Source organism: Humulus lupulus, chromosome 8 (assembly GCF_963169125.1).
Source record: "Humulus lupulus chromosome 8, drHumLupu1.1, whole genome shotgun sequence".
NCBI lineage: Eukaryota > Viridiplantae > Streptophyta > Magnoliopsida > Rosales > Cannabaceae > Humulus > Humulus lupulus.
The window spans coordinates 84,051,990-84,068,404 of record NC_084800.1 but is presented as its reverse complement, the minus strand read 5'-3'; the positions used below and the strand labels follow the sequence as shown (position 1 = coordinate 84,068,404).

The window sequence follows — 16,415 nt, the reverse complement described above, 5'->3', positions numbered from 1 at the left end:
ACTACTATTTATTGTGTGCATCTTATGACAAAAAGACTCATTAACCACTTAAAATAATATATTTCTCCAACCATTATAAACTACCACAAGCAAAGCTTTATTATGATAAAAAAAAAACTTTTTTTTAATAATAAAAAACTACTAATTATCCCCAATAATGGCAGTATTAGTCTCCCAAAATAATAGTGACAGTGTGATTTATGCTTTTTTTCGTGATGAGGTTCTGTCACTCTCTTTTTATAAGTGTTTCCTTATAAGTATTTCAGTACAATATGCGGGATTGTGAATCTTAAATAGATTTAGGATTCATTATCATGTTCTCTATTACAATGTACACATAACTTGTATACATGATATTAAAAAAACTACTAATTATTGTGTGCATCTTAATTTTGTTTTGCTTTGTATGGTTCTTCACTTTTATTTAATTTTTTATTCCTCAAACCTAAACCATCTTCTTTTTGAACACATGCAAATCTCTTTTCTTAGATATTTATTTATTTTATTTCAGTCCTTTTCCTGCGAATAAGGGTGGGTGGGAGCATATCTGGCACTATGGCATGTCATTTTTATTATTTATTTTTAAAGGAAAAATAGAAAGTTGATCTTTTCATGTGTATTTATTTTATAAAATAGAATAATGGTGATATTTAAAAGTTATAGTATGCAACTAGACTCAAACTAGGCCCATTCAATCAATGGTCCACACTCAACATAGATCGATCCAACGGCCAACGTTCCACTCTCTCTCCCTCACTCATTTTCACTATCATAAAAGAAAATAAATTCTACTCTCTGGTGGTCTGGTCCTGTCACTAGAGAAGGCTAACAAAGCTCTCTGCTAATTCAGTCTCTTCTCAGCCATTTTCTCTACCCAGGAGAGAAAGCGAGAGCCAAGAGGGTCTCTTTCTAGGTGAAGAAAACCATCTTATTTATTTTGTGTTTTTTCTTCTCTCTTTACCATAAAAAGCAAAGAAAATCACGGTAAAACAAACTCAAAACAGAGAGACAGAGACAGAGATTTAACATCTTCTTCAATCATTCTGAGCAAGAATCAGACATGGGTTTCACTGTTTTTGTTTTCTCCATTCTTATTTTCATCACGAACCCCATATGGGTTTGTGGAAATGCAGAGCTTGGAGCACTCATGAACATCAAAGCTAGTTTAGACCCTGAAGGCTTGTACCTTTCTTCGTGGGCCGTTAATGGAAACCCCTGCGATGGTTCCTTTGATGGTTTAGCATGCAATGAGTTGGGACGCGTGGCCAACATTTCTCTTCAGGGGAAGGGACTCTCTGGCAAGCTCTCGCCTGCCATTGCTGGGCTCAGGCACTTGACTGGCCTTTACCTGCACTATAACTCTATATACGGAGAGATACCTGAAGAAATTTCCAACCTGAAAAATCTCACTGATTTGTATCTGAATGTGAACAATCTCTCTGGGGAGATTCCTCCTTCGATTGGCAACATGGCCAACTTGCAAGGTTAGTACTTAGTAGAAATTTTTTTACTGAAAAAGTTTGGACTTTTAAACTTCTTTCTTGTTTTCTTCTTTACTTTATTTCTTCTAAAGCTCTCTCTTTCTTCATTGTTGTATATCTTTGACCGTAGCATTTTGGCTAAGTTTTGTTGTTGTATTCTTTTAAAGATTTGAACTTGTTTTAATGTCATTCATATATGATCAAGTAAATCTAGCCTGGATTAAGTACTAGTAGTTCTTTTCCTTGAAAAATCTTTTTTCTATTTAAGTCTTGTAGTTCTTTTTTCTATTGAATTAGATCACGTAAAGTTTCGTCTTTTATATGGATCATTGATATAATGGTTTGATTTTGATTTTTTCTGTATGGTTTCAAAATTCTTGTAATGAACTAACTGCGAAAAGGGCCAACTTTCTTCAATGATAAATTTTGCCTCTTGCATTGTTAAACAAGTTTTCTAATCTTCTTTCTGCAATTTTGCTCTATAGTTTTGCAGCTGTGCTACAATCAGTTAACTGGAAGTGTACCCACTCAGCTGGGGTCTTTAAAGAAACTCACTGTCCTTGCCTTGCAATCTAACCAGCTCACTGGAGCAATACCAGCAAGTTTAGGAGATGTGGAAATGTTAATGAGGGTAGATTTGAGTTTCAACCACCTCTTTGGCTCCATTCCCATTAAGCTAGCAGATGCCCCTTTGCTAGAGGTTCTTGACATTAGAAACAATAGTCTCTCCGGCAGTGTTCCTCTTGGTAATGTTAGCCTCTGTTTTCTTTCCTTGGTCTAATTGTGTTTTTTGAAAGGTCATATACTAATGTTGCCCTTTTTCTATGCTTGATGAAGCTTTAAAGAAACTTAATGAAGGATTCGGATACAATAACAATCTCGGATTATGTGGAAGTGGATTTGCAGCATTGAAACCTTGTAACTCTTCGGATCATGTCAATACAAATAGACCTGAACCATTTGGGACAGCTGGTATGTCAACAAGAGACATACCAGAGACAGCAAATGTAAAGTTGCCTTGCAGTGAAACTGGGTGTTCAAATGTGTCTAGATCCCATCAGGCCTCTGTTGTTGTTGGTACTGTAGTGGTATCTATTGCATTGTTAGCCATAGGAATTCTATCTTTCACCCAATATCGTCGGAGGAAGCAGAGGCTTGCGACTTCAGTAGATGTTGCTGATGGACGGCTTAGTACTGACCATCAGGCTAAAGGGATGGTTAGGAAAAATGGATCCCCTCTTATCAGCCTTGAGTATTCTAATGGTTGGGACCCTTTGGCTGATGGAAAGAATATGAGTGCATTTGCTCAAGAAGCTTTCCACAGCTTCCGGTTCAATTTGGATGAAGTGGAGGCTGCTACTCATTACTTCTCAGAAGTGAATTTGTTGGGGAAGAGTAACTTTTCTGCAACTTATAAAGGGATATTGAGAGATGGGTCACTGGTTGCTATCAAGGGCATTGGTAAATCATGTTGTAAGTCGGAGGATGCTGAGTTCTTGAAAGGGTTGAACATGTTGACCTCGTTGAGGCATGAAAATCTAGTTAAGCTAAGAGGGTTTTGTTGCTCAAGAGATCGTGGCGAGTGCTTTCTCATCTATGATTTTGTGCCTAATGGGAACTTGCAGCAATATCTTGATGTGAAGGATGGTGACGGCGAGGTCCTTGAATGGTCAACTAGAGTTTCTATCGTCAAGGGCATCGCCAAAGGTAATACTTTGTAAATAGGAATACCAAGTTTTTCTTTAGATTTTATTTAAGGTTCATTCTTAATGTCCATTGCATTTTCCGATTAAACATTTCCGAGCCCATCAATCTCACATGGTTAACCTTTAATCTTCCTTTTTATGCAGGTGTAGCATTTCTACATGCATTCAAGCCCAATAAACCTGCTCTTGTTCATCAAAACATCTCAGCTGAGAAGGTGCTCATTGACCAGCGCTTCAACCCACTGCTCTCAGATTCCGGCCTGCATAAGCTTCTGACCAATGATGTTGTCTTCTCAGCACTCAAGGCCTCTGCTGCCATGGGCTATTTAGCGCCAGAATACACCACCACTGGCCGTTTCACCGAGAAAAGCGATGTTTATGCATTTGGGGTGCTAGTACTCCAAATCCTCTCTGGAAAACGAAAAGTTACCAGCTCAATCCGGCTTGGAGCCGAGTCAGGCAGATTCCAAGACTTCGTTGATCTGAACCTCCAAGATAGGTTCTTTGAATATGAAGCTTCAAAGCTGGCAAAGATTGCTCTGCTATGTACTCATGAATCACCCATCGAGAGACCCTCCATGGAATCAGTTGTTCAGGAGTTGAGTACCTGCAGTAGTTGTTTGAGTCTCTGATTCAAAAAAGGATCTTAATCGTTCAACCATTACCTGATATAACACTCAGATTTGGTAATGGTAAAGCTGGAGATATGACCTTACTAACTTGGCTTACTGGTAATTATATAATTCTAGGAGTTACTTTTCTTTTTCAAGTGTTGACATGTCCTTTTCTTTAGGACCAAATTAGCTTTATTGTGAAATGTTAAATCTTGGGTTCTATTGTAGAATGGATATGCATTGTTGGGGGATCTTTTCTTTTGTAATCACCTACTGTACGTACTGAGATAATTGGCTTACTGAGAGGTGAAAGTGTCCTCCATTAACAGAACTTTTGACCTTGTAATTTACTCTGCATGTCATGTCTGCTCTTCTGGTGAGCTTTTTGATAAAGTAAACAAATGCTAACGGAGATTCTTAGGACGTTGATAAAGATATGACAATGTTTGGAGCGAATGGGAGTTTGTCGTTTCTTTTGGTAGCAAATGTCTGTTTTTCTCCAAAACTTAAATCATGGACTGTAAACTAATTAGGCTACACCAAATAATAATAATAATAATAATAATAATAATAATAATAATAAGAAATAAATAATTTATAAAAAATGGATTTTGTTGTTTTTAATAGGGTGGCGATAATTATACTCCAAAAATATGTATTAAGTATTCTGCTTTTTGTTAAAAAAAAAGATAGAAAAAACATTAAATTATTTTATTAATTTGTTCCTAATTTTTTTAATCTGCTATCTTATTTTTTTCTTCAAATTTTAATTAATTTTTAAGATTTACTCTTATCGTGTCTTTATACTTCACTCAAATATAACAAATATATTTTACTTTTGCATTATTTTTCAGGTTTATACATTTTTGGATTATCTGTTTTGTCTTATTTCCTATTTGAACTTTGTGTTTTGACAAATTATTTTTTGGACCCTATGTTTTGTAAAATAGTTAAAATAGAACCTTAAACTCGATTTGATTAATGTTTTCTCAACTAAAATCACAAATAATTTACCAAACTAATAATTCAGAACAAAAATAAAATCATTCTGCTTAAAAATTATGTTGTTATATTCAAATTTTTCTTACAAAACATAGGGTCAAAAAAGTAATTTGTCAAAACACAGAGTCAAAACAGGTAATGAGACAAAACACAGGGTCCAAAAAAGTATAAATCCTTATTTTTCTATATTGTTAATTCATTTATCTTTTACGTAGATATTTTAACTTTTAGGAAATTCTCCAATGCACACTTTATTTTTTGGTATATTGATGCACTCCTGGTATTTTCAACATGTATAAAGTTATAATCCTAATTTTTTTTATAGTATACATTATTGTAACGCCCTACTAATACAAGAGCATTACACTATATGTTTAAAATAATGCTTAACTTGTTAAGTGAATCATTTAGACTCAAAAGTGTAATTAAAGCAAAATGAAGGTTAGGTACTAATTTTTTTGGCCAAAGGTATAAACTTTTCATTAAAACTTTAAACATTTACAAGGGATCCCAAAAATGTTAATCAAAATATAATTACATTCGGGTGTACAAAATAGTCGACCTAGGCGACAAAATTGGACTCCTATACTCTTAAGTCCCACGAAATATCTCGATCGTGGCAGCGGAGCAGGTCGAACGTATACACACCGCTCTAAAGTTCTTCAACTCATAGCTGGTCAACATTTCTCTTGCCCTTACCTGCACCACAGAGAACTCGTGATCCAAGACCCAGCAAAAAACCCCACATGGCATAATAAATGTCCAATCAATCATAAGCAATAAACAACATTTTTCACAGATAATAAATGTATTCATACAAATCATAAACACGTTTCACAATTTACAAATATGCTTATTTCAAACACATAAACCATTTACACGACCTAGACAAGTAGCCTTGCTGAATGGCCCAATCGAGCGAGGTGCGCCTCTCGGCACCAAGCTTACGGTCCATGTCGGGCAAGTGAGTATCGCACCCTCAACTTGACCCCGCCTTCACGACCCAGGCTACACATGATTGTCGACCAGCCCATGTTTCGCACGATCGTCGAATATAGACCGTACCGGTCATCCACACACAAATCAATGCTAATAGGCATAGCAAACAACATTCTTTATGTGCATATGCCAGTTTTCTTACCTCGAGTCCTGTGAGGAAAACAAAACGACCTTGAGTGAGATCCATTTCCCGAGCCTTGCAAAAACCCTAGTCACAACATAAATGGTATTCTCATTAAGAACTAAGTCTGAAAACGAGTTCCAGGACTAATCCTTAGCTCTCGGGATCTCCAATCCAACAAACCAGACAATGGAATCGTCCCCCGAGCCAAATTCCTAGAATCTAGAAAAATTGTACTCTGAAACTGCATTGGCACTGCGGCGAGCAGAAGCGAATAGCTCTCCCAAACTTGGTTAAGCGCCGCAACGCTGACCCCTTGGCAAAAAAATCTGAGTTTTTCCCCTGCGATTTCTCAAATCCCAAAATTGCCAAAACATAAATCCCAACCAGAATTATGCACAAATCAGTTCCCAATCCATTATACAGCTATCATAAACACCAAATCACCATTTAAATCTAAAACCACACATCAAAATTGCCAATTGGGATTTGAGGGTTCTAACACCCACATTTTCCCAAATTCGAAATTCCAACACCAAATCATAATTCCCAGCCACAAGGTTAACAATTCATACCCTATCATCAAAATACTCATCCCAGAAATCTAGAACTCCTGAATTCGAAAATCTAGGCAAATTCCCAACCCTTCAAGAACTTTGAAGAACAAAAAAGAAAGAGCTTAAATGATCCATTTCCCAGTTGCAAAAATTCGAAATTCAAGCTTATAGATGATCTCTTTAGCAGTTCCTACACTCAATTAACCCAAACATCCATTCGAATTCCTTAGGAAGTAAGAATGATTGATTACTCACTTGGTTGAGCTTTGTGGTGAAGAAAGAGAAACTGAATGGATATGGTAAGTGTCTTGTACATGTATCTCAGCTGAATTCCAAAACTTAGCTGAATTTTATCTAATTCTATGGCCAAATGACTCTTATACCCTTCCCAAAGCAACACAAAGGCAAAAAGGTCATTTGCCTAAAACTCCTACTAAACCACAATTTCACCACAATTTCCAATTAATCCACTAAACCTAAATATTCCCCAATTAATTCAATTTACCAATACACCAAAAACATCAAAAATTCCTAAAGTATCCTTACTCGACCTGAGCCGGACATTTATTCTCATTGTGACTGTTTTGCTAAAAATTGCTCGAAAGGACCCACTCATGCCGAATATCGCAAATATATTCACATAATATTGTGATTTCAAGCACATAGAACATAAATAGATTAATTCACACTTAATTACACCACATGTCCCCCGACATGCTAATCAAAGCACCTAGTTCTATTAGAAGTTTTGGGTCGTTGAATTATAGTTATTTATGACATCCTACACACTTTTGGAAAATTCTAAATAATTTTATAAAGCTGAAAACAAAGTTCAATCAGATTTCTTCAAACTTGTGTAAAAAAAACAATCACGAGTGCAATAATTCATTTGAATATATTTTTTGACAATGTAAACTACTCAAAATTTTCCAAAAATTTACAGAATGTATATTCTAAATAACTACAATATATATCGTCATAAAAAAATATTAAAAGTATAACTAAACACACGTCGAAAAAACCAAGAATGCACCAATATACCCAAAACTAAGGTGGTCATTGGAGAAGCCCCTATTTTTTTTTTATATGTATTAAGATTGGTGCCCATAATAATCTTAAAAAGTTATTTTATTTTAATTTTTAATAATAGAGGAGCTACCTTTATAAAATTTTGGGCGTATGATCCAAAATTTATTTTTTAGAATTACACTTTATTCTTTGAGTTAAACATTTCATTATTCATACGGTCTAGTTTAATAGAAGTTAAAAAAAAGTCTAAAAATTTCTAAATCAAAAAAATTATAGATTAAATTTATTTGATTAATGAATACATAACAATTTATTAAAAAATTTATTCGGAAAGTAAAGCTATGATTATAGATTTTATTAATTTGCATTAATAATTAACTTTAACATTATAATTTTTTTTACCGCTTATCATTTGAAGAGAAAATTAATAAATGAAAAATTTACATTACATATTGGTTTTGGCATTTTAATTCTAAAAATCATATACCATTTTTTATTTACAAAAATATCTTGTCACTTCATCTAAAAATATTAGATTTCGAAAATAATATATCTGAAATTGAAAACTTCATAAAATCTCGTATTTTATATATTTTTTTGTTTTTAAAAGTAATATTTTGGTTGCTTATAATACCGATCGGTTACCTTTTCATAAAAAAACTTTATTTTTGGATCATATTATTTTATATACATTTTGGTTTCCTTCAAAATCAATTTGTAGAGAATTAGTTATTTTAAGATGCCAATTAATTAATTTTACAAATATGGTTTCATTTTGAGGAAATTACATCTTTTATGGGGTTATTCAAACAAGTTTACAAAAATATGGCCTCTTTTAAAAAAGAACTTATTTTATGGATTTTTTTTAAAAAAAAAAAATTCAATTTTATGGATTTAGTTTTCCATATTTTTGAAAGTTGCTTTATGCCATAGTTTTACTCGTAATTAAGTTTATTTAAATTATGAAATTATTTTAGTCATTTAACTGTTTTTCATTTGAATATTTTATTTTAGTTTCTTTATACAATATTGACTTAGTTTTTTAAAAAGGGAAACTTAATCTATTTTATTGCTTTTTATATTATTTAATGTTTATTTTTCATAATTTAATATTATAATTTAAAATCACAAATGCGTTTTTACTTTACTATTTTTAGTTTTTTATCTCTTCAATTTCTCTTCTTGTTGACGTCTTATTTCTCCTTCCTTTTTGTTAAACGTTTTTAGAGAAAACTTCTTATTAAGTCGTCTCCCTTTCAACTAAAAATATTTTATTATTTATTATCATTTATTTGTTATTGTACTTATTTTTTAATATACAAAAAAAAAAATCAAATTAGTTTTTTTGTTTTACTTTTTTTTTTTATATTTTTTCTTAAAGATCATGACTATTTTTTTCCTTGTTTGGATTAAGCAACTAATAACAATCACATTTTCATATATGGTTTTTTTTTTCAAATTTGGATGTTTCCATCAGGTGACCAGGTACCCATTCACGTTTTCATATCATTTTTTTTTTTCAAATTTGAGTATTTACATTAGGATAATTGGTTACTCATTCATATTTTTTTATATCTATTTTTTTCTTTCCAAATTTGGATATTCCTATGAAGGTTAGTCATTACCCATTCAAGTTTTCATATATAATTTTTTTTTTTCTAAATTTGGATTTTCCCACGAGGGTAACTAGTTACCCATTCACATTTTCATTAGATTTTTTTTCTTCTTCAGATTTGAATGCTCTCATCAGGGTATCTGGTTAGCCATTCACGTGTTTATACCTATTTTTTTTTCTTTCCGAATCTTGATGTTCCTATCAGTGTTACTAGTTACCCATTAAAGTTTTCATATACATATATATATATTTCAGATTTGGATGTTTCCACTAGAATAACTCATTACCTATTCACATTTTCATATATTTTTTTTCTATATTTGAATGTTCCCATCAGGGTAATTGGTAACTCATTCACGTTTTCATATTTTTATTATTTTTCTTTCCAATTTTGGATATTCCTATAAGGATTACAATAAAAAGAAAATACTGAAAAATTGATTTGAATTTTATTATTTATAGTGAAAAAAACTATATAAAAAAGCAATTACAATAATAAAAGATAATAACTAATAAAATAGTAAAATAATTATGTAATGTTAAAATATATGTATGAAAAAAGAAAAAGAAAAAAGAAAATAAAATGAGAAAAGAATACATACAAAAAGAAGAAAAAATGGAAGGGAAAAAAAGAAGAAAAGGGAAGGAAAAAAAAACTATGGAAAGAAAAATAAAAATAAAAAATACAAAAGAAAAGAAATGATGAAGGAAAAGGAAAGATAAATGAATAAAAATGAAAAGAAGAAGAAGAAAAATAATGGAAAAATGGAAAGAAAAAAAAGATAAAAAGAAAATATGGAAAAAAAGAAGGAAAAAAATAAAAAAAATGGAAGGAGAAAAGAATAAATAAAAAATGTAAAAAATGAAAGAAAACTGAAAAAATATGAAAAAATAAATAAAACAATACAAATGAAAGAAAAAAAATAAATGAATGAAAAAAAAGGAAAAGAAGAAGAAGAAGAAAAATGGAAAAATAGAAAGAAAAAAAAAGATGAAGGAAAAATTTTGTAGAAAAAAATGCAAAAAAAAAAAGGAAGAAAAAATAATTAAGGAAAAAAAGAAGAAAAAAATTGGAGAAAAAAAATAAAAAATACCTTCCAAATTAAAGAAAACATAACTATGATTAAAAATGTAGTATAATTATATATAGGGTTTATGTTTTTTTAGACCCTGTGTTTTGCATCATTACCTGTTTGAACCTTGTGTTTTGAAAAATTACTTTTTAGACCATGTGTTTTCTAAAATAGTTTAAATAGACCCCTATATTCGATTTTGATCAAAGTTTTTTGAACTAAAATCATAAATAATTAATTAAACTAACAACTCAGAACAAAAATACAGTCATTCTGCCTAAGAACTGTGTTATTATATTCAATTTTTTGTTTATCAAAATCAGGTTTATGGGCCTATTTGAACCATTTTACAAAACATAGGGTCCAAAAAATAATTTGTCAAAACACAAGGTCCAAACAGGTAATGAGGCAAAGCACATGGTCTAAAAATGTATAAACCCTTATATATATATTTCAAATTTATGGGGAAAAAAATCTCATAAATATGAACTTCCAAATAAAAAAGCCATAAAAAGTAGAAAAATTAAATGTTCATATATATATATTTTGGTGAATAAGAATCATTGTATTGCTAAAAAACAAATCATGTACACTTATAGTTTCCTTCTACCCCTATGTTACTTACATTCCACATCTAACTTTACAATTTCTGATACCATTCCTTATCCCTATTTTGTTTCCCTTTATACATTACAGTAAGTCTCAGTTTTAGCTCTCTCTTAATGACCTCCATTGTATGATTGACATGCCAAATCTTAGAGGACCACAATACATCATTTTTTACTCTCCAAATATGGTAAACTAGAGCTGATACAGCAGCTATGTAAAAACTTCTCTTGAGTTTGGTAAGGTGTTTTGCTTTTGAGATCCAACGTAATAGTGTCTGATAATTCCCTGTTTGAGCTCTGCAACCAATCCACTCTTTCAATTTCACAAGACATAAGTTGCTGTAATCACATTGAAAAAATAGATGTGATATCTCTTCTGTATGATTCCCACACAGCAAGCACATTTTGTCCACTACCTGACAGTGTTTATTGAGGTAGCCTCTGGTTTTCAGCTTCTGGTGTAACGTCAGCCATAGTATGTATCTGTGTTTCGGTATATTGCATCTCTCCCAAACATATTTACTCCATTGAAACTTGGTTTGTTGATCATATAGTATTGCATGCCCCGATTGTATTCCATATTTCACTGCCATGAAGGCTGCTTCATCCATTTTAGCTCTAAAAAGTTCCTTAATTTCCACTATTTTCTTCCAGTACCAGCTGCAACTTTGCTGTACTGAGTAAGTCCACCAGTCCCTTGCTCGCAAATAAATGCTATGTATCCACTTAACCCATAGGTTGTCCTTTTTAGAGGCAATTGTCCATACATATTTCCCTAAGGCAGCTATATTCCATTCAATGATTTTCCTGAATCCTAACCCTCCTGCAGATTTTGGAGTACAGACAGTGGACCAAGAAACTGCCCCTGGACCGTGAGCTTCTGCAACTCCCTTCCACAAAAAGGCCCTGCAAATTGCATCTATATCCTTCAATAGATTCTTTGGCAACACCATTATTTGAGCCCAATAAGAGTGTATGGACAGTAAGACCGCATTGATCAAGGTTGCTCTGGCACTATATGATAAATTCCTGGAGCTCCATTGTTTAATCCTGGCCACCATTTTGTCTAGAATGATCCCACACTCAGCATTAGAAATCCTTTTAGAACAGATAGGAATGCCCAAGTATCTGAAGGGTAATGAAGATCTTGTGAATCCTGAAGCAGATACTACTCTCTCAATCTCAGACTCACACATGCCACTGCAATATATTGCAGACTTAGCCTCATTTGGAAAGAGTCCTAAAGTCTTGGAAAATAACTTGAGTCCTCTAAGCATCAAAATGATAGAAATAAAGTCTCCATGGCTTTATAACAAAATGTCATCAGCAAAACATAGATGATTCAACTTCAAATTAGCACACCGATCATGAAACTTATAACTAGGATAAGAGCCAACTTTAAGCATGATCCTAGATAAGTATTCCATACCAAGTACAAATAACAAGGGGGACATAGGGTCTCCTTGCCTCAATCCTCGTTTAGCCTCAAAGTATCCATTTAATGTACCATTAATCATCAATGAAAATCTGGTAGTTCGAACACATACCATGATGAGCTGAATAAAATTCTGTGGAAATTGAAAACCAGTGAGCATTTCTTCAATAAAATCCCATTCTATGGTGTCATATGCTTTCCTCAAATCCAACTTGATCATGCAACTTGGCTTACAATTTTTCCTCCCATAATGCCGAACTAAATCTTGACATATCATGATATTGTAGGCTATATATCTTCCATGAACAAATCCCCCTTGATTTTCTGCAATTAGTTCAGGTAGCACTTTCCGGATCCTTTAACAAATCAATTTGGATGCAGCTTTATAAATGACATTACAACAGGATATAGGTCTGAAATCACACACAGAATCTAGGCAAATATGCTTGGGAATAAGTGTGATGGTTGTGTTATTTATTTCTCTAAGTAGTTTACCTGAAGTAAGGAAGGATAGCACAGCTGTAGTAACCTCCGAACCCACCAAATCCCAATTATCCTGGTAAAAGTAACTACTATATCCATCTGGGCCTGGGGCTTTCAATCTTGGAATTGCAAATATCACATTCTTAACCTCCTGAGTTGAGAAATCTATTGAAAGAGTCTGAATGAGAGTTGCATTTAGAACTGGTCCAAGCTTCATGATTGACCAAGACACCTTCTTCCTGCGCACCATTACTGTCCCCAACAAGCCTTTATAATAATCCAAAAAAGCCTTTGTTATATCTGTAGGAGAGTCTACCCAAATCCTTGCCTCATTCCTGATGGACAATATTCTGTTCTGTATTCTCCTTGCCTTAAGGGAAGCATGAAAGATGTGAGTGTTTTCATCACCATTAGCCATCCAAGAAGCTTTAGCTTTTTGAGCTAAGAAGCTCATGTAAGCTTTATGGTAATGCATATACCTAAGAAATCAACCTGTCATTTAAGGGATCTTTCTGCAACTGCTCCTGAAGCTCCTTCAGTACAATTCCTGCCTTGAATTCTGTCTGTTGAATATCAGAAAAACCCTCTCTATTTATGGTCATTAGCACCTTTTTCAGCCTTTTTAATTTTGATACTATTTGGAACATTGGCGTACCATTAATAGATAAGTTCCAACTGGTCTGAAGTTTATTTTCATAACAGGGTGCTTCTTTCCACATCCGAAAATATCGAAATGGCTTCTTTTCCAAATGCATTTCCAAAGTGACATGAACCAGAATTGGACTATGATCAAATATCCCTTCTGGCAAGAACACAGCCTCTGAGTTAGGGAAATGATCAGTCCATTTTGAGTTAACTAAAGCTCTATCAATCTTGGAATAAACCCTCTCATCTGCTCTCTGCTTATTATTCCAAGTATAGAAGCAGCCAGAAAATTTCAAATCTTCCAAATGGCAAGCTGTCAAACAGTCTGAAAATTTGCTTGAGAACTTTATGGAGGATTTTTTTGCCAATTCTGTCATGCAATGAGAGAATCTCATTGAAGTCTCCTACCACCATCCAAGGGACAAATATATTCACAACCAATCCTTGTAAGTCATTCCATAGGCTCTCCCTAGAGGCTACATCATTATAACCATATACAAAGGTAATCAAGAAGCTTCCTGTTCGATTAGGGACCTGTACTTGACAGTGAATTAATTGTGTAGTACATAACTTGATATCCAAAGTAAAGGCACTCGGATTCCAAGCAATTATTATCCTACCCTTATCAATCCAAGGGTTATTATTTGTGAAACACCACCCATAAAACAGATTCATGTAAATAGACCCCATATTTTTATTCTTCACTTTTGTCTCGAGTAGACTAACCAAGCCAACCTTCTTTGACAGAATTAAATGTTTAATCTCCTTGTGCTTATGTTGACTGTTAATCCCTCGTACATTCCAAGTTAGAATTCTATCCATCTAGTACAGAGGGTCCTCCCCCCTCTCTTACTGTATTCCTCCTCTGTAAAAGCTCCATCTCAGGGTCCCCCTCTAGCAGGCAAAATTTATTCTTCACACTCATTTGGATGGCATTAGGTTCCTGTATCTTGATTCCCTTAGTAACTGATTGAAAACCATCAGCATCTACAGTAACTTTGCTTACAATAGGTGATGAAACCTTCTGTTTAGGGACCCATTCTTGCTTCACAGTCTTACTCTTCCTGCAAACTTGAGCTTCGTGTCCTAGGCCAGAGAAATTCATACATACAGTGGGCTTCCATTCATATTCCACGAAGATGTCTACTTCTTGATCAAATTCATTCAAGAAGCTGATTCGAGATGGAAAGTTCTGTGTCATGGTCACTTCAATGAGAATTCTGGGATAAGCTAAGCGATCTCTGTTTTTAGTAATGGAATCCACTTGAATTGGCTTCTCAACCTGTCCCACTATCTTGAACAGAGACCTATCACCCCAGTATTTAATATCCAATCCTCCCAAATGAACCCAAGTTGGAACTGAATCAATGTCTTCCTTAGAAAAATCATCAACCGGATTCCAAGCCTTCATTATGAGAGGTTTATTCCCAAAAAACAGATAGCCTCCATCCAAAATTCTATCTCTTACTTCCACAGATAAAAAGCGAATGATGAAAATACCAGATAAGAGAATCCCAACCTTATCAACTTGATCCTTCCATAATCTCCTCACAAAGCCCTCCAGGATTCGGATTGGTGGATTTGCACCAAGCACATAGCAGACTAAAGAGGATTGCCAAAAATTCACCTCCTCAGCAATATCCTTGACATCAATTTTGACTCCAGAGGTCCTCTTCTGATCGATAACACCTTTCCCTGTAACAACCTTCTCTTTGGCTCCACTGGAAGTGACATTAGTATAGTTAGACTGTAAAATCGGAGATGGTACAGCCTTACCCATATTGACGTCTTGCATAGCTTGCTTGGAAGCCGATATCCAGTCTTCAACATTCGTACAGATTCCAGTTCGAGGCGTTGGAGTAGATTCACGACAAGTTCGCTCTGCCCCTGCTCCTTGCTCATCCTCTGACATCTCCAATTCATGGATCCCAAGAATGGCATCCATAGATCGAGTTTTAATGACCCTATCAGCAGAAGTTGGACCTGTTCTCTTGCCTTTGCTCTTCGATTTGCCCTTCCCCCCGACCTTAGATCCCTTTGCCATGGCGCCGATGCAGAAACACCGAGAGAAAAAAGCGCGGGAAAAAATTTCAAATGTTCATATTTTTGTAAAACAACCTTAAAAAACACATAAATATGAAAAAATCCCTTCATTTTTAAGTTATATTTGATGTCTTATTATTTAAGATAATTTTACGTTATCCAAAACCTATTTGTAGAGACTAATTATCTTAAGATATTTATTAGTTGCCTTTAAAACATGACTTTATTTTTAGGTTATATTATTGTGTCTTGTTATGTAAGAGACCGAAATGCATATTTTTAATTATAATTTGAAAGAAATTTCTAAGTTTATTTTTCTGTTTGTTTGATTAAAAAAACTACTATTAATCACATGTAAATTACATGAGTGACCAAAAAATGTATTAAAACTTTCTATTCAAAAAGTTATCATGTAGTATATAAAAATAAATTTTGCTAATTAACACTATGGTAATTTGTTATACTATATGACAACGTGTTAGTTTCTGAAATAAGTTGAAGGTAACCAAAAAGTATCTTAAATAATAAAACACTACAATATAACCTAAATGACTAATTGATATCTTAAGATTACAAATTTTCTACAAACTAGTTTGGAGGTAAGCAAAATGTATTTGAAATAATATGGTTTAAAAATGTAGCTTTTTTATGAAATAGTGACAAATCAGTATCTTATCGGCATTGTAAGTAACCAAAATGTATTTTTTTAAAAACGAAAAACTTGGGATTCCGTGAACTTTTCCATTTCAAGTACATTATTTTTTAAATCTAACAATTTTTTGATGACTTGGCAAGACATTTTTGCAAATAAAATTTGTTAAAGAATTTTTGTAATTATTTTGTATGTTACGTATATATTTGGAAAAAATCCCAAAATAAATTTGTTTGATACTTCCAAATTTTAAAAATGAAAATATATTTGATTGTAAAAAAAAATGTTGTTTTTTCACAAAAGCAATTGGCAAAGATGGATTATGGGGGAATAGGGAAAAATGAAGAGAAAT

General features: G+C 33.2%; 2 protein-coding genes across 2 annotated transcripts; one reads left to right on the top strand and one right to left on the bottom strand.

Annotated features, from left to right (window-relative positions):
• Positions 1-806: 806 nt before the first annotated feature.
• On the top strand, positions 807-4,273 carry LOC133797984 (somatic embryogenesis receptor kinase 2). Its single transcript, XM_062236136.1, has 4 exons — positions 807-1,484; positions 1,967-2,227; positions 2,319-3,188; positions 3,332-4,273. Exons 1-4 carry the CDS (start codon positions 1,061-1,063, stop codon positions 3,817-3,819), a joined length of 2,043 nt encoding a protein of 680 aa, XP_062092120.1. The 5' UTR covers positions 807-1,060; the 3' UTR covers positions 3,820-4,273.
• A 9,909-nt stretch (positions 4,274-14,182) lies between these two features.
• Positions 14,183-15,412, bottom strand: LOC133795725 (uncharacterized). Its single transcript, XM_062233178.1, has one exon. It carries the CDS (start codon positions 15,410-15,412, stop codon positions 14,183-14,185), a length of 1,230 nt encoding a protein of 409 aa, XP_062089162.1.
• Positions 15,413-16,415: the final 1,003 nt, after the last annotated feature.

Excerpts from the sequence above, each read along its gene's own strand:
- LOC133797984 (XM_062236136.1), top strand. The coding sequence starts at position 1,061 with ATGGGTTTCACTGTTTTTGTTTTCTCCATTCTTATTTTCATCACGAAC. Across the intron at positions 1,485-1,966 it reads CAACATGGCCAACTTGCAAG|TTTTGCAGCTGTGCTACAAT; the intron begins GTTAGTACTTAG and ends TTTGCTCTATAG. Across the intron at positions 2,228-2,318 it reads CTCCGGCAGTGTTCCTCTTG|CTTTAAAGAAACTTAATGAA; the intron begins GTAATGTTAGCC and ends TGCTTGATGAAG.
- LOC133795725 (XM_062233178.1), bottom strand. The coding sequence starts at position 15,412 with ATGGCAAAGGGATCTAAGGTCGGGGGGAAGGGCAAATCGAAGAGCAAA.